Source organism: Apis cerana, linkage group LG6 (assembly GCF_029169275.1).
Source record: "Apis cerana isolate GH-2021 linkage group LG6, AcerK_1.0, whole genome shotgun sequence".
NCBI classification, from domain to species: domain Eukaryota; kingdom Metazoa; phylum Arthropoda; class Insecta; order Hymenoptera; family Apidae; genus Apis; species Apis cerana.
In genome coordinates this window covers 13,825,120-13,849,148 of record NC_083857.1, presented here as the reverse complement: position 1 = coordinate 13,849,148, position 24,029 = coordinate 13,825,120, and the positions used below count along the sequence as shown (strand labels likewise).

At 31.1% G+C, this 24,029-nt stretch overlaps 1 protein-coding gene and 1 long non-coding RNA gene across 9 annotated transcripts in view; both read left to right on the top strand.

Annotated features, from left to right (window-relative positions):
• LOC108003814 (MOB kinase activator-like 2) overlaps positions 1-24,029 on the top strand; it is a 45,890-nt gene that overhangs the window by 13,235 nt on the left and 8,626 nt on the right. For 2 of the 8 annotated variants that reach the window (XM_062076542.1, XM_062076540.1), the window contains exon 2: positions 19,194-19,958. The exons of 2 other annotated variants lie outside the window; for them this stretch is intronic. In XM_062076542.1, the coding sequence (XP_061932526.1) occupies positions 19,780-19,958 (179 nt within the window). In that variant the 5' untranslated portion in view covers positions 19,194-19,779. Of the gene's footprint in view, positions 1-6,352; positions 6,498-18,875; positions 19,082-19,167; positions 19,959-24,029 lie in introns of those variants that run through there. 4 more of the 8 variants (XM_062076541.1, XM_028669719.2, XM_062076545.1 and 1 more) reach the window with 4 other exon arrangements.
• LOC133666295 (uncharacterized) lies at positions 19,966-23,806 on the top strand. The gene is made up of 2 exons (XR_009830270.1): positions 19,966-20,203; positions 20,312-23,806. It is a non-coding gene; the product is annotated as an uncharacterized LOC133666295 (long non-coding RNA).

The following is a 24,029-nucleotide window of genomic DNA, read 5'->3' as shown; positions in this document are numbered from 1 at the left end:
GGAAGTGATTGCATGTAAACGAAGCAACTAGCCCAGGTAATTGAAATGGCTCGCAAAGTTTCTGAAATAGGAGGACGATGGCTCGCCATATGGTGTCCCGTGTGTATTGCTCGTTTATTTAACGATAAATCGAAGATAGCGATATTGATCTCATCCTCGGAGTAAAGTGTTAACCGATAAAAAATTACTTGTATGTTGTGTAACGAGAGTTGGGCATTTACCTAATGAAATATCCTATGTAAATGTGACGTTACACCAACCTTTACCTTTGTCGATAGTTATTATATTTTTACATTTTAGAAACAATAATTATTGTTAATTCGATAAATGATTTCTTTCTTTTTTAAAGAGAGAAGAAGAAAACACTCGTGGAACTATTTTACCACTACTATTTTGTACTACTTTTCCATCGAGAAAATTCTCCTTTCTACGATCGAAATTACCCATTCACCCGTATTTCTCATCCCAGATACGAATACCGGTTATTCACGATCAGTGAAAATCACGATCGATCGTTTCCTATCACACTCGAGATGGTCGATCTTGTTCGAGAGTAAAATTTTCGAAAGTTAACGGATGACAACGCGGATGAGAGAATTAACGCAGCGTTCATCAACTCGGAAATAATTAGGGGACTGAACGTTAACCGTTGAATGGAACTCTTTTCGTATTCGTTCTTTTTACTCGATCGACGAATAACGAGTGTACCCTCGAGACGAAACGACACTCGAAAAGCTTTTCTCGCTTCTTCCTCGACGTTTTCTTCTCTGGGCACAAAATGCATCGTTACCAGGTCTTGAGCCCGCGTGGCCCGGAGTGTGTAAGCCGGAAAGACGAGGACGAGTCAAGGTCACGGTCTACTTTCCGCCCTTGGCTGCAATTCCAGAAGAGCAAGGGTCGGGCAAAAACGAGGTCTGCCTTGCTTTCAAACTTCAATTCCTCTGTTGATGTTATAAACGATGATCAAAGCGGGAAGGAAATGTTATTAGAACGGGGATGCTGTATTCCAAGCTTTGTGACGCAATGTTGTTGCGTATGGTTCTGATGGTTTTCAGGAAATGAATTCGATTTTTCGAACGATTTGTATATGCATCAAATATATACGTTGAATCTATTAAATGTAATACTCGAATTAGGTGTAACGATATCGTAATTCGATTAGTTGCTTTAAGATTCAAATTCACTTCGAAATTATGATCTACGAGTATTGTTTTGAATTTTTATATAAGTACAATTCTAAGTCTATATTTCTTCGTTCATTTTTTCGAACAATTTTCCATACGTTTATCTTGCTAGAACTTATGCGTTATTTCACCATATTTTTCCTCAATAATGCAACACCTTAACAGTCACGATATACATCTCCCTTTCTATCCACATGAGATGCTCTTTATAACCGGAATTTCTTCCTCGCGTTTCCTTCGAATTCACACGCGTTCAACTTCTCTTGTTAACCCCTACGAGTGGGCGGTGATAAGTCGATTCGCAAGATTCATAAGCGTGAAGAGGGTTGGGGTGTATATCTGAGCAAGGAGGAACACGCAGCCACGGTCATAACAGCAGGAGCAAAGCGGGATATCGATTGTCGCAGCGGAGGGGCCGCGACCAGTCAGCTGACTCGGGTTGCCAGCTCACAGCTGATCCGACACGCGGCGCAACTACCGCCGCATTGCCGCCCTCCCCACTCCGACCCTCTACCCCCACTCCTCCTTTCCGCACCGAATCCCCACCCCGCGTCCGCGACCCGCACTGGGTATATATACCCGTGTTTCTCAATTTTCTCTTCGCTCTGCGGACCACGTCGAGTGTGAACGTGATTCGACCTTACGAATCATGCGGATTTTCTCGCTTTTCGGTCGAATAGAACAGAGATATTCGATCTACGAGATGAAATGATTATTTAGAAATTGGCTCGTGAGTAGTAGTTGGATCGAAATGACGGTTATCATTTGTGGCAGGTAATTGTTGACGAACGATTGAGATACGATTAATGTTCTCGAGCATTATACGGTGTATGTGTTTCGTTATAGACGCACGCTTCGTAATAAAACCGATCACAGTGCGTTCGCGTGAAGACTGCTGTTCAAATAGACGTGTATTAGATATAGGTATAGCGAAGTCGTAAATTGAACGATCGAGTGGCGGCATCAACTGTTATATTTGGCCTATGTGTTTAGTACTGTACAATTCTGTTTTAGAATTGCGCATAGAATAGGATAGAAAATATAAATTATTATTTCAATAGATTGGAAAAGAAGGAAAAGAAGAAAATTGTAGAAATTTTTTTGAGAGTCTCGATTAGTTTAAACTCTACAAATTATCTCTATGAATTATGACGAGTACTTGGGAAAGTATTGCAATTTAATTGTTAATTGATTGACGCTAATTGATTTCTAATCTAGTTTAACAAATTATTAATTTATTAAAAATATATAAACTATATCGATTTATTTCTATATAATTTTTCGTTCAAATTTTATTCTGTATTTTCATAAAATGATTTAAATTGCTCGCATTACTTTCGATTTCGTCGAATCGACAGTTATTTGCTCAAAGCTAACTGTGTAAATTCGCCTTACATTCGTTCCGAGAGTTACCCAATAAACCGTCGCCATTACGATTTTCATAACGTGAAAGGGTATTGTTACGTTTACTCGCGATAAATTCAAGCCCTGTGCAATCGATAAGCATATTTCTTCGCGTGTTTCATATTGTTACTTATCTGCGATCTTTTCTTTTTCTTAATGTATATATACGATACGAATCACAAATTGCTAATTTTACCCATCTTTCACATTGTAACTGTACATAAAGAAAGAATACGTACGTACTTATCTGGAGGAATGTCCATCAATGCCATTTTAATTCGAGGTTTAATTCGCGTCAAGTATAATTTTCTCACAGCCATTTTTTTTTACCGTAATCTTTTGTAAGTAAATATGTGGCATTTGGAAAATGTGATATAAACGGTAGATTACATATATATTGTAATTTAATAAATGCGTAACTCATTAAGAATATTATTTCTATTTCACTTTATAATTCAATCGAAATAAAATTCTTTGGAAAGCTTAATATATATACACGAGGTCGAGGGGCAGGTATTCAGAGAACTAAGAAAAGAATCGTCCGTACGTCCTCTCGGATTTAATTATCGATAAAATGCTTTGCTTTCTTCGCGCAAATTACATACAATAGCGAGGATGTCAGCTCCGAGAATACATGCAAATTGGTGGAGGATCCGCTCAACCGTGCTGATTATTATGCTCGACATCGAAGGGCCGCCATTATTTTGTCGTTTCCATGTCGTTCGTAGTCGTTGCGACGTTTATTCCTTAAGTTTCGCCGGTACAAATGCAAATAGATCTAAACGTCGTTTCTGTTCCTGTTTCGTGGAAATATTCTCATTCTCGAAGAAAAGCAGACCATCGTGGAATTTGCGATTTCCTTAGAGGTTTTCGAGAAAACTTGTATAACGGACATTTCATCGTTTTGAGGTTAGGATTATATTTTACCTCGTTTCGAAAGTTCGAGATCAGTGAAACAAGTAAAATTCTTCAAATTTCAAAATTCTAACGATTAAATTTCATGATCAATTACATCCCGTATGTCAATTTGATTGACATTTTTTTAATAAAAAAGAAAAATTCGAATTGGTAAATGATCTAATCTAAAATTATATTCGAATGATATTCGAATCCACGTTGGATTAATAAATCCAATTAATCGAAAAATCAGGGAAACACGAGAAATTACACGAGAAGGAAGAATTGATCAAAGAGCGTCGTGTAACCAAAGGAGTTTCAATCAGTTTCGGTTGACGCTTCGAATATCCAAGTTTCTGTCGCATTCTCCATTTTCGTATTTACCCATTATACCTCGTTGCTTCGCAGGCGTTTGCTGTTCCGCTGCAATAATGCATTCTACGCGTCTTTGTCACGTATCGTACATATTTATTCCTCATTCCTAATCCTTTCTAACGCTTTCGTATTCTTCTTCGTCCCTTAATATCAACTTTGATGGGATTTCAAAAGAAGAACGTATACGTGATATGCGGAGCGAGCAAGCAATCGTCCAAAACTAGTCCAGAACGAATAATGTAATATGTAATTCCGTTTTCATAATTTCGATCGAACGTAATCGTTGCAATTAACGCCACACACTTCGAATTCATTTCTATTATTGCAGAAATATTTGAAACAACTAATAATCGAATAAAAGCTGATCCATCTTAAATTATTTTTTAATTACTTCAACGAAATTTTTATTTTAGTTGGTTAGATTAACCTCTTCTTCGATTTTTAAACGTTTGTCTTATTTGCAATGAGACTAATAATTAAAAATATATTTACTTGAGTAAGTATAAATACGATTAAAATTTCACCCTGCTTTCCCCTAATGTGTTTCGAAATATATGTGAACCAGCCATAAATTTATCCTTGTCCCCTCAACTTATCATCCCACTGCCGATTGCACCTCTGCAATGAAAATTTCCTCCCCAAAGAGGAATCCTCCTTTGGCAGGATTGAAAAGAACGTGGAATAAAAAGGGGCGTGCCATCCTCCTCCTCCTCCTCCTCCTTCCTTGTCACCCTTCCCCGGATTCTTTCACCCCGCAATATCGCAATATCTTCCTCTCGGTTCCGCGCCCTTTCACTCCCGCGTCTAATCGAGACAAACCCTTACATAAGCACACACGTCGCACCCTTATCGAACTCGCACATCCATGCTAACCCAGATCTAACCCAGACCTCATTTTATAACTTGATCCAAACGCGACCCAGATTTTGTTTAGATTCAATCCTTACCTAATCCCTCGATTTTATCTTATCAAGTTCACGCCCACACGGTGTCTATAGGATGTAAGTACTTAGGATCCATATTTGTCAGTATTTCCGCATCTGTGGCCTCCAACAGCTCTTGCAGTTATTTTTGTTCTTGCTTGTTATTGTTATTTTTATTTTTTACGTACGTTTATTTATTCGATTGGTCGATTAATCCGTTTGTTGCAAGTGCAGAGAATTTCATTCCTTATATCTCTCGTTCTCGTTTATTGTTTTATATCTCGAATTTTTTTCCCTCCTTTTTCCTCTTTTCTGGTTAAATTGAAGATCAGTTTGTTTTTTTGATGCTTTAAACAAGGGGAGATTAATTTATCGATTCGAAAAACGAGATTCTCGCTCGGGGAAAAAAATATTTAGAGTAATTTTTGTGATTGAGGCTGCATAAAATGGATATTTATTTCGAAAAATTTATAAAAAAATGATGATATCGTTTATGAAGGATGTTAAGATGATTTAAAATAAATGTTTATATCAGATGTCGTTTGAAGGTCATTGCTATAAATGATTAACGTCTTGTCGTCACTTTTCCAAAAATAAGTAGCTTCGTTTAAAAAAATGACTTTGAAACTTCGAAGGACGAAGTGTTGGAAAATATTCCAATAATCGTGATTTTTTTTTTTCCTTTTTCTTTCGAAACAAATGATTTTCTCTCTCGACAAATTATGCGAAACATTGACATTATTCGTTTCACAATTTTTTGTAAATAAAAAATATTATTGATTTCAAATATTTAAATTTTGTAATGTAATGTAAACGTAAATGTAGAGATCATTCGTATTTGAATTTTATTTAAAAATAAACATGCGAAAGTAAAAAGGATATATTGTGAAATACGTGACATAAAATGAAATTCTAGAAAAACAAGATTTCTGTTTATAGAACACATTACATTGTCGAGGAATATTTATTTAAACGACGTGGAAAATGAAATTAATGCAAATACAGATTTTTAAGAAAATATTGTCAATCGTTAAAATATAAATTTGTGTGATAAATTCAAGATTTACAAGTATGAAAAATAAGCGTAGCATAAACAGAAATAATTTGCTGCGTAAAAGAAAAAAAAAATATCGACGTAAATCAATAAATAATTTATTCGATATTCTATATAATAGTTTAAATAACCCTATATATACATGATATTACAACTCCGAATGATCCAACGGGGTCAGATCTTATGCAGATAACTCGAAGCGTTCTATCTGCTAATTCATCTTGGGTTTCCTCGATGAAGTTCAAATCAAACTCATTAAAGCGTTCAAATAAATAAATATTCAACAGAAGAGCAAGATTCATCGATAGAGGGAAAACGAAGATTTCCATCAAAACCATTTCGTCGTTTGTTGCGATCAAATCGCTATCACCGATTGTTTAAAGACGCGCATAAAAGGAGACCATTATTTCCTTCGTTTCCTCCTCGTTTCTTCTTTGTCCGTCGTTTCCGGGTGACGAGGCTTGCACGCTTGGACGGTTTCCCCCACCCCTCGCCATGGCGCCTAGTATCGTCGCGCGACGCAGTAGAGGGAAGGGATCGGGAAATGCAAGAAGTTGGCCGGTTCAGTCGCGTTCGAGCTCTCGATCGTATCGGATTGATTCGAATTCTTGAGTTCACGTACGAGTCGGTTATCGAATGGAACACCAGTGAATGTACACGGTACGAAATTTCTCGTTTATCTTCTTCCTATATCCTGATTCATTGTTACATTCGTAATAGTTGAAATAACTTTGATATTCCGATGATTGAATACATTTCATAGAAATTTTATCACGTCATGGTGAAAAAAATGGCAGTAATTAAAGAGGGATGGTTACGGAGAGTAAAGAAATACTGTTTGAATGGAATTGATTAATTTCTTTTTTTTTTTTTTTCATAAGAAATATCTCTAGGTTGTGGCTTTTGTTTCTTCGAAACGATTTGATTTTTCCGTTAAGAAATTTCTAAAGGTTTTTGTAAAGGAACGCGACAGAGTGATTTATCGAATTTCTTTGGAAATGAATTTTGCATTTTTATTTTTCACTTCGTTTTATTTTAAACGTAACTTTCCAAGCACGAATTCAAGAACTCGAACAACTTGTTTTTAATATTCTTTTATTAATTCATGTATCGTTAATTTATTTATAATCTTTTTTTTTAATTTTTGATATTTTCTTCGATATTTTCTTACGTTTTCAAACGCGAAAGGAGGAATCACGTCTCCCACTCTTTAACCTTCTCTGTTCATTCACTCAGTTTGGTCTCGGTCAGTCACTGGACGTTCATTCAATTGATTCGCCGCGTTTTTTCCTTGAATCTAATCCAAATGGACTGGATCCATTCGAGTAACATTTTTGATCATCATAGATATTAAAGACATTGATGGATGAAAAGTGTTCATCGTTTGAACAAACGATCGATGTAATAATAATTTATTGACCAAAGAATTCAAAGGAGAATGTTACATTTAAGAAAACTGCGAGTGTTAAATTTAATTAGGATAATTTTTTACACTTTTAAATATTAAAACACGTTACGAAAACTTAATAATTTTATAAATAAATACATCAACTAACGCGACGTTAACAATTATCTATCAATTAATGCAGTTCTCAAAGTTTAAATAAAATTAACGATATGCAATAACGATATCATCGGTACCTTCGTAGAAGGTTAAGGTTCCGCCGAGATTAGACCATTCAGATATTGTTTATAATTAATCGTCGACCGAGTTTGTGAGCGAGATCGATGTCAAGAGTAGAATAGGTTAGAAATTGGCGATGGCTATCCGCAAGATTAAGAATTGGCCTAGCTGACCATTTTAAATGGTTCCTAACGGACAAGTTGTTGGTCGAGTTCCCGATTAATTGCGGATTTAGTTGAAATTGGAGTTTAAATGACGTCTGCCGGGACATCTGCCGGAAAAGTTTGAAGGTGACTAATTTTTTTTTTTTCAAATCTACTCGTTCGATACAGTTTATCGAAAAACGTCGCTGTATAAATATTTCTTTTTATAAAAATTTGAACAGTTCAAATTAAACTATTCTAAATTAAATTAATTCACGAAAAGTGTGGTAAATTTTCTTTCGTGAAATTTTATCGAATGGTGATTAATATTATAAAATGTTTCTTTTATCACAGTTTCTTTTAATATTTCTTTATTCTATATAATTAACAACGAGGTATCGAATGGAAAGCAATAGGTGAGATTCGAAAAGAAAATGCGAGGACGAAACGATTAATTCCTAATACCTTTGTCTTATTAAATTATCATAAGAGTTGGTGTGCGACAATATCACGCGAACGCGTTAAAACGAAGTTGAAAAACTTCTCGCGACGAGAGATTCGCGTTTCGTGGAATAGCAAATATTTGTAAAAGGGGATTCAAGTTTTTATCAGAGCCCTGACGGTGCTCCTCGCCGTCAACGTGGAGTACACCTTCCGTTTAGTTTGTGTTGCCTCTATAACTTGTTTCTCAAACTAGATCGCGCGTTCATCTTGCACAAGTTCTTAAGAAACGAGCGTTTCAGTTTGTCTTTTCGTTCGGTTACATTGTTCCTTGTTAACACGTTCGTAATCGTTAAAGATTTACCTTATTGATTAATATTAGATGTAATCTAGTATTCTTTTCACGACACTCAAACAGTGATTTGAAAGCAAAGATTTTTTTCTTCTTCTTTCGAACGAAATCGACGGATCCAAATAATTCGATCGAAAACTTTTAAAAGTGCTTTCACATTGAATTTTTAACTCTGTTACGATCACAGCGCACGAAGCAACGTAAAATCGAATACCGTATACCGTTCGTAATCCGTAATTTGTAAACAGCATGTTGAGGAAAGTGCATTGAGCGAGGCTAAAGCCGGTTAGCGAAATCCAATTTTAATATTTCCTGTTAACTAAAGGGTTTATTTTACTCTCGCTAACGTCATTTTAGCGGGTAACATAATTAACCATATCGCTGCTAGTAGCGTGCCAAAAAAGCGTGTGATCGTGTATCATCGTTGATGTAATTTCTTTGAATTATCCCGCGTTTTATAAATTTATTCAAAGTATATATATATATTTGCACATTTGCAGAGCAAAGAGCAAAGAATCGAATCGTTCGGTTATTACGATAATTTGATCGCTATTATTTATTATTGTTGTTATTATTATCGTCAATGATCTAATTACTCGAAAATCGCATCGCACTAAATTATAGTTGATACGATCGAATTTTCACTGATTTCCCTAATGGAATTGTGAGGTTATTGCAATTATTCGAGGAAAATATCTTCTCGGGTTTCGCTAATGATATTGCGAAATCAAAGTTATTCTAATTAGAGGAAAACGGTATAGATTAACCTTAGCCTTAGGAATATAAATAAATATTTCTAATTTAAAGGAATAACTCGGGTTTTCTAATTTAATAATTTATCTATATTTTTTTATTCGTTGAATTTCATGTAAAAAAGAGATATTTCGTCGAATATTTTAATTGTTTCAGAATTGTTTTAAATAAGAAGAAACAAAGAAAACGTCTCAATCAGGAAACTGATCCTCTGAAAAGTTATTTCTTTCATGGAACATCGATACGAAATTGTTCCACAGATCGGATTAATATTATTCTCTGGTGAAAAAGATTTAATTCTCCTCGGTCCTGGCAAACTGCGTTAAAGTGGAAACTTAGGAGAAAAAGATCGGAACAGAAAACGTTGTTCGAGTCGAGTCGAGCTACGGTGGAGCAATTTTCCACCGTAATTTCATGTTAAAGGGATGCAAGGGTGGACCTCGATGCCTACCTTATTCTTAATTCGGAATCGAATTTCTCTCCGAAACTCGATTTCTCTTTCATCGCCGTTTCGAGAGGACGCCTCCGTGAATCGAATTATTTTCTCTTTTTTTTTAAATCCACCAGAATTACTTTCTCCTTGCACCCCCATCTCATTCTGCTTCATATTGATCGAAAACTTGATTTGGAAACTTGGTTATTTTCACTTTTCGTCCAATCGTGTATTTTGGACAAAGAACGTTTCATTTTTCTCTTGTGCAAGAGTAGGTTAAATTCGAAGAAAATTGCTTTTCGGATTGAAATTACGGCGAGCTATACTTTTTTTGTGCAGAAAAGTCGTAGGTTAAAATTTTTATTCCATTGGACGAAACATACGTAGATTCTTGCGAAACGAAGGAGATACATCGCCGTGCTACACGAATCCCGTGGGTTATGCATAAATTATACGAAACTATTTATAAGGAATATGCAACGAAAGTGTAAGTATAGAGCGTTCTAAAAAACATGTTCTTTTAAAACGCATGGGGGAGAAAAATATTCGTAAAATTTCAAATTTAAAATTTGAAATATGAAATTTAAAATTTAAAATTAGATTATTCAAAATTTCAAATATATATATATATAAAGTATCCTTTAGTATAAGTTGCATAATCGAGAGTATAAGCGATAAAAAGCATAAAAGAGAATCATCGTAATGAGGATAACGCTTTCGTTGAATTCGTAACGTTCAAACTTCTCCCGAGCTGCCTCGGGCAATGAAAAATCCCTAGATGACCCAACGGTCTCTCAGTAGGTATACTCGTCTCTCTCGGTAGGTATACTCGTCTCTCTCAACGTTCTTCTAAACTTGTGATTGACACTAACCTATAGCGAGGAGAAAGTTTCGCTTCTTTCCACGCCTAGATAACGTCAGAGAAATCCCATCGCTTTTACTCGAATCGTGAATCATCAACGGTTAAAATTAGCAGTGTTATTAATAATCGTGTATAAATATCGATTTTTTCCTCTCTCTCTTTTATGCCGTGTAACTGGTGTGGTTAGATCGTCGTTAGAGGTTATATATGAATTTATACGTGTGATGATTTATCGGTTGGTTTACTGGATTGGTGATGTGTGCAGTTGCTGATAGTAATTTTAATATTTACAGAAATCAAAGTGTATAAATTGTGGTCGTTTCGATGCAATATTAATTTCCAACATTGATAGAGTGAAGTGTTCGATGTAAATTAAGCGTTGAAAATATATATCGGCTTCGCGTTTATTCGCGTTCAACTGAACGAAACAAAGTAAATCGTCAAGTGTTTCAAAAATATCGTTCTACGAATTAAATAATTTCGCGTTTACATTTCCGACGAAAAAAAGTTTTAACAAATTTCGAAATTGAAAATTCGTAACATGATTTCCTCTTCAGTCTGATCAGGATGATATCACCTCGACGGTCGACTAATCTAATTTGTTTAGCGGCGCGTGCACGACGTGAGTCTGATCGAAATTGACTTACATCACTGTCGCCGTTGGTGGCTCATTTGTCAATCATCACGTGTCCTCGATTAAGCATGGAAAATGAATATCAATAGTGTGAGATATACGTGTACTTGCATATATATAAATCGTCATCGTAGATATATATATATATATCCTTTAGTAGGTTGTTGCCTTTTGATTTATAATAAATCGACTAAGATTCTTATCAAAAATTGGTGATACTTGATACGATTTATTTAGAAAAATTTTTAAATAATTCGTTCTTCTTTTTTCCCCCATTTCAAAAGTTACGATATAAAAAATATTACAACGTTATGTTATTTAAAAATGAAAAGAAAAGATAAAAATAAGTAGCTTAACCTTCGTATTTAAATACTAAAAAATTATTATTTTTATCAAGAATAATTAGACATAATAATTCTGTTAAAACGTATATAATATTTTAAAATGGTATTCTTGTTCATTATACCTCTCCAAAGGCACATTAAAATAAAAAAAAAAAATAATTTCTTAAGTGTTTTGATAACAAAACACATTAGTGGAAATGGAGGTTATAAATTTAATTTTGTCGTTGATTGTCTATACTTATGCCATTTATACATGAGTCATCAAAGTGCTCGACCGATAACTTTTCACCCAAAGCATTATTCATCAGTGTGTTCGTTTTGAAATTTAGTAACCGATTGTATTTGTGACTGTTCCGCTACCTATCGACATCTTTTATACATAAATTTATTCCACATGTTCTTTCGTAATGTATATTATCATATATATTATAGTATTTCATGTACGTTCTTAGAATCTGCTTTTTCGAGTATATATTTTAAGAAACTCGAAATAACCAGATCAAACAAACTCTTGGCCATATATCGTTTAAATTCTGGTAGGGATAACGACCTTGGACAAGTAAAACTTGAAACTTGTTATATTCACGTGCTCTCATGTTACCTTAGTTGTGAATTCTTAACAACATAGACGTGTCTTCTAAAATATAAATTGGTACGAACGGAATATTTTAAAAAATTGGAAATAAAAAAATTTTATCAAAGAAAATATTTTTTCTTCTTCTTCGTAAATTTATTATTATCAATTTCTAATTCATTTGAACGACTTTTCAATTCATTATCTATATTATATATTATTTTTAACAAATCAAATTTCATTTATTTTCCACAATGCATCATGCAGCCTCTGAAAAATTAATATAGGAGTACAAGAGTTTAAAGATATATCCATTTCAATCACACGAAATACTCTTATCGATACTTAATATACTATCAACGAGCAAGTTATCATACTCGTTATTTTATAATCAATTAAGAGGTAATATTCGCCATGATGGTGTAGCGTTTTTTTCAGTGCCGAGAAAGAAGCAAAGAGGTCTCTAGGCTCGTTGTTGACACCAGTCACGTACGTTTATTATCCGTCTTCCTTGCCTTAATGACGTCACTTTAATGAGATGCTCAGTTAAGCATAAATTTCGATCGACGGCGATTGATCCTTACGATGCCGCCTGAGCTTCGTGTTTGCACTTTGCCTATGTGTGTAAGTGTATCGTTGTGAAGATTTCAGTAACCAAGGCGCGGTTCATAAGAGCGCGCGCATATAACCCTCACTGACGTAAGCGACTATGATTTAATTTATACAACGTTTGAAAAACCTTGTTTGTTACATGTCTGTTACATCTTTAATACCTTTTATCTAATTATTATATTAAGAAATACCTTATCGCTCTCCCCCCCCCCTTGTTATATAAATTCTCTGATCATATTTATTCTGGTGAGATTGTTTAAGCTTATGTTTCACCGTTTTTAAAAAAGTTTTAACATTTATTGAAACTGAATCTCGTTGTTTTTTCATTGAAATTTGGTATTTTTTTTTATGATTGATCGAATTTTCTTCCGAAATTCTTTTGTTTTATAGGAATATGTTTTATTAGAAAATTGGTATTTTTCATTTTTAAATTATGAATTCAATATGAGATGTTTTTATGCTAAGCAAAAAATGGGCGGTGAAATAAATTTGAATTGAAACACATATTTGAATATTATACAAGAACTAACTTTCCATACTTTTAACAAGTGTTATGCAAATCTATTCTCATAAATTGACTCCTACGCTTCAACATATAAATTGAATAGTCATAGTATTACTTTTCGCATTTACTTTATTCATTTATTCCTTCATCTACTTGTGATTCCATTCATTTGGTATATTTTAAATCTTATTTAAAAAGAAAAGCTAAATATTAATTACACTATTTGCAACATTATTAAATAAATTGATTATATCATTATTTATGTGTAATAGATAGTTATTTTATTTTATATATCTTTATATTTCGTTTACCAAAATATCCTAAATATATTATTATTATTATTATTATTATTTCTTCGATGTTAGAGAATAATAAAGAAATTTTCTATTGATTGTCACATATGTACATATATTTACATATATATATTATCAGAAATTCTAAGAAATGATGACTCATATATTCGTGTTTAAAATACTACAAGCATTCATTTATAAGCATTTCTGCGTGATAGTTCAAACTTCCAAATAGATACTTCCGGTTCTACTATCATTATTTATTAATATTTAATTTTAAATAATTAAAGAAATATGATATTTTTTATTATAAATATTATAATATTTACACAGAACTAAGTTATAATTATATTAAAATTTAAAAAATATATATTTGTGTTATTTAAAATTTATAACATTTACCATTTTATTAATATGATATTTATTATTATTATTCTCATATAAGTTTTATTTAATTTCAATTATTTAAATGTTTATTTTATATTTCATTTTAAATATATTTCAATATTTGTTTAATGTTTTTCATCTTGATCATATTATTGATAATTCTATAGATATGTATTTTCAATAATATTAATTATATGCACAGGTAATAATAAAATCTGTCGTTTTGAATTTATTTTCTCTATTAATTACATATTTACTATTGATATACTTTATATAATTTAATGCAAAAGTTTATTATTTTTTATTACAAATTGTAATATTATCAAATATTCAATAATGATATTGGATAATATTTTGTTAAATAATATTTAAATAAAATAAATATTTAAAAATTTAACAGATCTATGAATTTACTTCAATCACTCATAAATTTCATCATCATGAACATATATCCTATTTCAACATATTTCTTTCAAATTTTCCAAATAATTAACCTAACCTCTATTCTGCTTCATTGAATTCTAAAAGAATCACATATTGCAAGAAAACAGGTGATAAATATCATGGATTCTCGAACTCGGTGGTCATTTCTTTACTCGCACTTGAGGATTCAATAAATTGAACCAAATTTATGATCACAGCGTATTTTCACGTTCGATGTACACTCGTTATTTCAGCGCACACATACATACATACATACATATACATACATATATATATATATAGATGGAAGTCCAGAGCGTCGTCTAACGTCATTGTGTATTATTTTGACCCTGCAAAAAGGAATAGTATCTGATTGGTTATGAAAGTTCTATATTTCGTTTGTAAATAATATTTCATCGTGCAAAATGTCTGAAAAAATAATCAATCTGTTATGATTGGATATGTATCTTACAGAGAATTTTTTGTAAGAAATTGATGAATGTATGAACTCAACAATTTTTTGTGTTATGAATATATTATGGAGATCTTATCTTATCTTATTGGATTGTAACAGTATAAAATACTAAAGTTATAAAATTTTCATTAATAAGATATGTTAATATTTATTGAAACTTATTTGATTGTATCCCATGTTTTAATAGTCTTGCTTAACATTATACCTCTTTATATTCTAACCTATATGAGGATGTGTATTTCATGATGGTTCTGCCATCTATACCACGCTAGTTATAACTAACAATTTTTATGCTATTTTTAAAGAATAAATTTCATTTTTTTAATATAAACTAATCTTTTGGCAAAATTTTGATTTTATTTGAAAAGGAAGAGTTTATTGTACATATTGTTAATAATATTTTTTTTTTTATTTCCGCTAGATTAAATATTACACTGTGATAAAATATTTGTAATTCCATTCTAAAAAAAAAAAGATGGTGACCTTGAAATCTAAAGAGATATAACCTTGACGGAAATAATTTATCGATCGTAATTTTTTACTTTCTCCTAACCATCTTAATATGCTCTTTTTTAACGATGATGACGAAAATAGAATATATCACACTAATATAAAACAATAAAATTATGGAATCTTGAAAACGTTATATAAAAAAACAATGTGGTATCTTGAGAATTGTTTATTATGGATCGTGAATGTTAAACATAGCGAGGACGAGAAATCTTCCATTGGAATATTGTCTATATTTCACTCGCTCGATATCAGTTTCTTGTAATTAGGTTAATGTATATATTTTCAGAGGAATGAAAACTTTATCAAAGAACAAGATTTCTTTGACGCGTTTCAATTTCTTATCTTTTTTTTCTTCATAAATAATTATCTAATAACAACAAATCAAAACCTTTTTTCAAATGAAATGGAAATAATTCTTTCTATGAAAATTTAGTAAAATAACATGAAAGATCTTTTGAGCAATCGTTCAAGAAAATAATAGTAATTAATTTTTTAATTTTTCTATGCAGGGTGTTTCGTAACATGTTGGGACCCACGTCAATGGTGAATAGAGGATACAAAAGCAATAAAAAGAGTTCGTATAAACATGTGCCCTATTTGACCTTACTCCCGAGTTGCGGCCATTTTTATACTGCAATAATATGCAGTAGTTTATTTGTATAGAAAATACTCGAAATGGCTATTTTAGGCTGGAATGAAAGCCTGAAATTGTTGTGTCGTAGAATTTTTTTCAAAAAAATCAGGTAATTAAAATATTTTAATAAATTAAATATAAAAAACTGGCTGTAACTCGAGAACAGACTTCTACAAACTTTTCTTAATATCTCTGTTTCCTCTGTCCACTGCTGAAGTATGTTTCATAAGTCATAATTATTTTATTTTCACATTTAACTACTAAAATTTGTTATTATACAATTACCAAAAATAATTGAAACATTATATATACTTTTTATTATAACTTGCAGCGATATAGATGGCCGAAACAAATATCAATATTTCATGATATTTTTGAAACGCAATAATAATCTGAAAAAAATATTTACTTAATGAAAAATGATCATTGAACAATAACTCACCGAGACAAAGAAAGATATTTATTCAAATATAAAGCTTCCCACACACACACGCAACGCAATGATTAGTCGAGTTTTCTGATGCAGCCAAGAATGATATCTAGTCTTGAAACTCCGTTTATATATCTAGTGAAATATACCTGCGAGTGTAAGGAGTTGATAAATTTCCGGAAGTTTAGGGAGGTGTTCGTGCCACGATTTCGAATCACGAAAGCGAATTATTTGGATGCTTTGAGCGGTCTTTTAGTAGAAAAAGCTTTTCCAAATATTTTGCAATTTAAATGAGACTAAAAGTTTAAAGTTTTATTAACGATATATTTGTAGAAATATTCAATATTATTATGTATAAAAATCGAAAAACAATTTCTTTCTTAACTTTTTTCAAATTTGTAGAAAAAAATTTTTTTATAATCATAGGATATGTCTTGCATGTATAATGTATATATATATATAATTGCGAGGATGCAATTTATATTTCCGCGTTATCTCATTGCGGTTTCCTATTGAACCAGTTGAAATTTTATTTAGTTTAGTTTTGCGTATTGGAACTTCATTTGTTTCCATAGATAACCTGATGCAACAGCAAATATTCAAAGCGTCCGATATCAAAAGCTATCTGTGAAATTTTAAACCGTATAAAATCCGTTAAAAACTGCTTAGAGTGAAAGATTTATTATACGTGTAAAATTAGAAAAATAATTCGAAATGAATACTCGAATATTCCAATATTACCGCTAGTAAAAATATCGTAAAAGACTTTCCATATTTTTTCATTGTTTTTTTTTCTGCTTTTTTAAATATTCTATTTATTCTATTAGTATTATTTATTTTTATTCATTATTATTTATATTTATTATTCATTTTATTCATTATTTTATTCATTTTATTATTTATTTATTTTTATTCATTACTTTTTCGTGTTTAAATGAAAATCAATTTTTTAAATATATATATCTCTTTAATATCTTCATTCGTTTATTATATAAATATATAATGAATTTAATGGAAAGTTTAGAAATATTATTGGCACGATTCGCTAAAGACGTCATGTCTATAACCACTTTTGATTTTATACTAGCATTTAAGACATGCACACGAAAGGTGTGCTCTGTGAACTACGTTTTCATGATTAATTCAATCAAGTCAGAATTGTTGTTTATTGCATTGCAAGTACATTATATCTATTAGAATTTATTTGAGCAAGACAAGTTAGAATAAACGATTATTTAATATATTTGATATAATACAATATTAATTATAAAAATTGCTTACGTAATCCTTTTTGTAAAGAAACATTTAAGAAATAAGGATTAATATTAGCGAAAAAAAAATTTTTTACTAAAATATTGGTAAAATTACCTTGTTGGCTACAATCATTCTCAAATTATCTTTTACAAAATCTTAGCCAACACAGCAGTATTATCTTCAAATTTAGAGATTCTCTGTCACGAGTCTTCCAAAGATCTCTCAGGTATCCATGAGGAAACGCGTGGACCGATTTGGCGATGGTCCAGTGGCGCATATTCTAAAAATTTCGCCGCATTCCTACCCCAGGAAATAGGGATAGAAAACGTGGAAAGAGTCATAATCGTGATCGTCCTGGTGGCCCGTTTCGATTTCGGTGAGAAACGAGCACGTCTACGAAAACCAAACTTTCCCGCCTTTGTCTTTCTTCTTTTCAGATCTCGCGATCATTTCAGAGAGTGTTGTTTCATGACAAATGAGAGATATCTTGTGGAACTTATTCGAGAGATTAGCTTTTCAACGAATCAATTGAAAATGAGTTTATTGAAATTGAATGTAAATGAAAAGATTAGGGGGAAAAATTTAAATTTAATTATTTATTTTCTTATTTTAGGTTAGGTTAGGATAGTTGTGTTAGAAACTCGCCTTAAACATTAGGGTATGTTTTATATCTCGAAGTGAAAAATAAATCTGAATTCTAAAAATATTTATTCTTAAAACACTCGACTATTTTTAACTGGAAGCATCACTTCTCAAACATTAGAAGTGGCCTTCATTGTCATGTCGATACGGTATATCATTGATTTTTTCACGCACCAACTTGATTGATTTTTTTATATAATGTCATAAATATTTTTGGTATTTATTTATAATCTTTAATGTCGTTATTTATAAAGTATAAATTTAAATTGCTTTTTATTCATGCTTTTTTTACTACATAATTGCACAAAATATAAAAAAATGAAAAATGTAGTGATTGCTTCACGCGATACTTGACTCGAAACAATCTGCATGTTTTATTAATTCCCTTGAATTATCTTCGTATATTCGGAAAATTCCATAAATATAAGACAATAATACAGAATGAATCTTCTTCTCTTCGTAGTTGTATCGTATATTGCCTTTATTTTTCATATAACTTATTTAAATACAAGAATAACGATTTCTCATTTATAAGATTCATCGATATCTCGACTATCAAGATATATATTATGTTTATCTAACGATTAAATAAAATTTACTTTTTATTCGACAATAACATTATCTTCAAAAAACAATCAAATTTCAATTTCAAATTGACGAAATCATTCCATACCAATATCTGGTCTTATCAGTCTTCTTAAAAAGGGTACCCGAGAACAAAGTTATTTTCATACAAAATCTCTCGAGAGTAATCTCGATAAAATGCATTACTGCCAAAACAAGCATATAAAATTTCAAAAATAGAGCAAAGCTGATAAAAAATTTCGTAATTCACATAAAATCGTTCTTGAACGATGCACAAAACATTTTTCCGATTTCGATTTTGATCGAGGAAGCACGCTCTCTGTCGTTAGGGGTGAGTACTTCGCTTTTACTCATCACATTAGTATAGTGCGTTAAAATCCTCGGTTGAAGTCGCAAGCGGGGGGATTCTTTATTTAGACGTCGACGAACGATTGTTCTCCCAGAATACCGTGAAAGTGAGAGAGAGAGAGAGAGAAAGCTGTGATTCAGCTGGAGCTCGCGCGAATCGAGAGCGACTCAAGTTCAATGATAATCGAGACGGACTTGGCACGCGTCACCGCGACCGGATTCTCTCTTCGTTGATCTTGGACCGATAGTGGCGCCACGCTAGCTACAGACATGGCGTCGATCATGTTTCTGCGCGAAACAGATCTGTCAGCGAAACAACGACTCTGCAACGTGTGTATTGCCTCGTGTTCAACGAAGCTTCTTAAAAGAATATATTAAAGCAAATCGATTATTTAAACAGTGAGACATTTCGATTGAAAGAGACTTAGAAAATAAATATCGACTCGGAAAGAAATAAAAATTTAATAGATAGAATAAATTATATTTGTGGAGGGGTGAAGTTTGAGGATAGTTGGGATTGATCAAAGGTGAGAACACCAGGCGATAATCGGTGTCGCAGCCGGTGTTCGATGAGAACCGAACAAGATTTGGTGCATACCCAGCGTACGTGAAAAGATCCTCGGGCACGAGGACGGGGCGCCGAAGAGATCGTCTTCAACCACGACGATCACGACGACGACGATGCTGCGCTCGCCGGCACGCGTCGTTCTCCAGGATTCTTCCGCCTCGACGTCCTCGACCCTGTCGGCGCCACCGACACCAGTTCACCACGGCGCCGCCAGCAGCTCGACCGTCTCCTCGCGTCTTTCCCTCCTCGACACCTGCCACAGGAAGATCAGGTTCTTCGGCGAGCTTGTCGCGTGAGTCCCTCCGTCTAGTTCCATCTCGTCTCTAGATCTCTATGTATATATATATATAATATTATATATATATTATATATATATTAATATTTATATTTATATATTGTACGCGTACATTGTATATACGTGTACTTGTACGGAAATGTCTTCAATGAAGAGGGCGCTGGCTTGACGTTGAATAGGAAGTGTTATTAGCTACCTATTTATGGAAAGTAGGGGGCAGATCGAGTTTGAGCTGAGGTTAGGTCAGTATTTTTCAAATTAGTGATTATAAATGTAATTTCAATAACAATATTATTTGTTAGACAATATTATTTGTTTGATTAAAAATATAACTAATATTTTATTCTTAGATATGCTGTTATTCCTCGAATGGAACAGTTGAATTTGTTTATGTAAGTTATCCTTTCATCTTGAATTTAACTAATATTATCAGAATCAATTAAAGTTTAAAAATTGAAGTAATTCGAAGATGTATAATATTGTGAGAATTGTCTTATTTTCCAAAAGTTTCAAAAAGAAGAATAGGAAAAGAATTGAACAATCTTGATCATTAACAGATTTTTCCTTTTTCTTATTATTAAAATTGCAGGTTAAAATATACATTTTTGTATTATCTAGGAAGTTATTAATTTTTTTTGTTAAATTTTTATTTTTAATATAAAAATAATTCTAATTTGTAATATAAATTTAATTACATTTAAAATATAAAACAGAATTTTATACATATGATTCAAAGAATGTTTCTGAATTAAATATTACATAAATATTTTTGTTTGCTATATGCGTTGGTTTGTTATTATTATATTTGATTTGAATTATCTAAATGAATAGCAAATTTGATTTTATCACATAATATTAAAAAACATTCTATAAAAAGTACAATCTAAAGTACAAATATTAAATTTAATATTTCTCGACAAAATATTTTTTAATATAAATGTTTTTTTGAAGTTTTTTAAAATGTATATTGCATTTTTTATTCAAACACAAGCCAGTGTCCTTCGTTTGAAGATATTCTGCTTATGCATAGTGTTAAATTACAGTTCTTAAAGATTTTTTACAACTGCAAAAAATAAAAATAAAAATTATTAGTTATTTTAAGGATTTTTTATATGTTAGAATTTATTAGAATATATTATAATTTATCATTTGAAAAGAAATGTATAATATAAGAAATATATAAAATTTTTGTATGTATAATACAATATAAATTTTATAGTTTCTAAAATATTAATATTTTTTAATTTTACACTATGCATTAAATATTATAATAATAGGAAACCGTGATACAACCGCAAATAAATTTCTCCATCAAATTTAATTAAAATCAAATAATTATTTCTCTGTAAAGATTCATCTATATTTACTTAAAAATGAAATCATTATTTAATGATTAAAAAATTAAAAAGTATTATAATTAATATGTCACAAAGATGAATTATTTTGTTATTCAAATAAATCATTTTCGATAGTATCACGATTTTCCCATCTATTATCTTATATTTATCTGTGGCCGGCTGAAAATCGTTTATGTTTTTTGCATGGCATATTTCTCTGATTGCGCATCGACGATCGAGAATTTTTCATTGTTTAACGCTTTGCTGGTCTAGGTTAGGTATATTTCTATTTTTCATATTTCAAATTACGCGCTAAAATCTAATCTGAACTTCCGAATCTTTTACTGACGCCGAGATAACATCCATTGTTTATTCGACATAAAAATTAAAATGATATGTGTAATCGAGAGTTTATTCATAGTTTTGAAAATTGCTGGAAACATGAAGTTGCGAAATGGAATATATTCATTTGTAAAATTGAATATTGTTTTGTACATTGCACAATATTAGAATTGGAAAAATTAGGTATATTTCTTCGTCGATAAATATGCGCTGTTATAAGTTTAGAGTTGCGTATCATGTTCAATGTTTATCAGCAATTTTCTTTTTAATTTTTATAACACGTTATTTTAAATCATTATTCTTTCGTTCAATCTTTTTTTTAATTATCTTTTTTGATTACAAAAGCTTGAAATTTTTTTTTTAAGTTTTGACAATTTAAAAAATAATTCAATGTAAAATAATTATTTTTTCTTTACTTTTTTTCATTTTGATTACTATTGATATACAAGTATTTTATTATTATAAAATTCAATATACCTATGATTGAGAAATTTAAAGATTAATAATTTCTTTTTCTGATTAATCTTATAATGTAATCTTTGAATTCTATACATCAATGTTATTTTCTAATAATACTACGTAGAATAAAATGACGATTCCAGAGATGGTTATCATACGTTGAACTTTATAAAATAACCTGAAACATCATAGAAGAAGTATTATACAATGATTACAAATATTATTCAATGATTTAGAATATGCAAGTTTTTCATTCTCGCATTAACCCAATGCTTAAAACTACCAAGAACCGGCCACGAGAATACGATATATTGCAAAACATGTTCGAGCAATGACCGGCAGCGATTAAGCAAAAATAGAGGGCGCGGAAGAAACTTATCCGATTACACTATTATGGCGACATCTCGTGGAAGCGATCAAACAAAATATAAAAGCGCGAAGTCAAGCAAGATTTCTCGAACATACATATTCCAGTTTGCTCAAGATCATCTTAATCAACAGAAATTCAATAGAAATTTTGAGAGTTTTTACAAGATTTCATTAGGTAAATAGAATAAAGATCAAAGTTCTGACAAAGTTAAAAATTTTGAATACTTGAGGCTATTCATTTATTACATGAACTAGGTTAGAAAGGAGAAATAGAAGGAGAATTGGGCTAAATATAATAAGAAATCTGCACTTTTAATAAATTAAGATATCGTTATTTTTTTCTCCAATTAAATAGTGATCTTTTAAATTAGATTTAAAATTTTTAAAAATTGTTTCATTTTTTTCTTATAATTGATAAAGTATTGATAAAGAATAAATGTTCCAAACGAAACAAATATAAAAATAAATAAGAATAATCGGAATAAAGAAATAAGTATTAATTTTATGTTACAAAATGAAAAAAAAATGATTTGATATAATTTTAAACAATAGATAACAAACAATAGAAATTTATTTTATAATATAATAAATAACAAGAAATTGGCCTCGAGCAATCGAGATATTTTTTGACTTTGTCGTAGTTTTTAATGGATGTTCTATGATTTTGCGATCTCTGGTTAAAACTGGCAATAACTACGAATAACTGGCGAAACTACGAAAAAAGCAAAAGGTAAAAGATGACGAACAGAATTTGATTGGGAAAGCAAGGTTGGCCAGTTTTTACCATATAAGCGCAGCTTGTTTTCAATGGCATGAGCTTTTATAACATATAGAAAAAGATTGATGCTTTGATGAGCATATATATGGCTGAATTTTGTGCCTCTTTGGTTATATTGCATGCGAATAAAACATTTTAGCGGTTGATAGGAAATTGATTAAACACTCTCTTGTTAAATTTTCAATATAAAGTAAAACACTTGTATTTTTTCTAACTATCTCATAGTTTATTATATTCCATTATTTATTATTATTTATTATTATTTATTATCGAATAGATTCATTTATTTATGTAATCAAAATCTAATTATAAATAATATTACTTCTATATAATTTTTTACTAGTGTATTTCATTTTTAATTTTCTCGATAAAATTTTTCTCAAGATTAAAAATCTATTACTAAAATATCAAAGTCAAATGTGAAGTATCATCAATTAAATTCACAAAAAGTTTTAAAAAATCATTTTCCAAAAACATAAATAAAATAAATCCACGTTCTTGATTGACTTAAAATTTAAGATATAAAAAAAATTAAAAAATCTATTCATTAAAAAAAAAAACAGAAAAGAAACGATGCAAAATAATCGATTACATATTCAGTTTGCAATTTGTAACATTAATTAATTTCTTTCCATCTTTTCATACTTAGAGATCCAAGTCTAAGCGTGAAAAAACGTATGTCATTGATCCGATTCGAGAATATGGCAGGAATAAAGGAACTTTAATCAATTAACTTTTGTCAGGAAAGAAGCTTCTTCAATTGTTCTCAGGAGTGGAGGAACG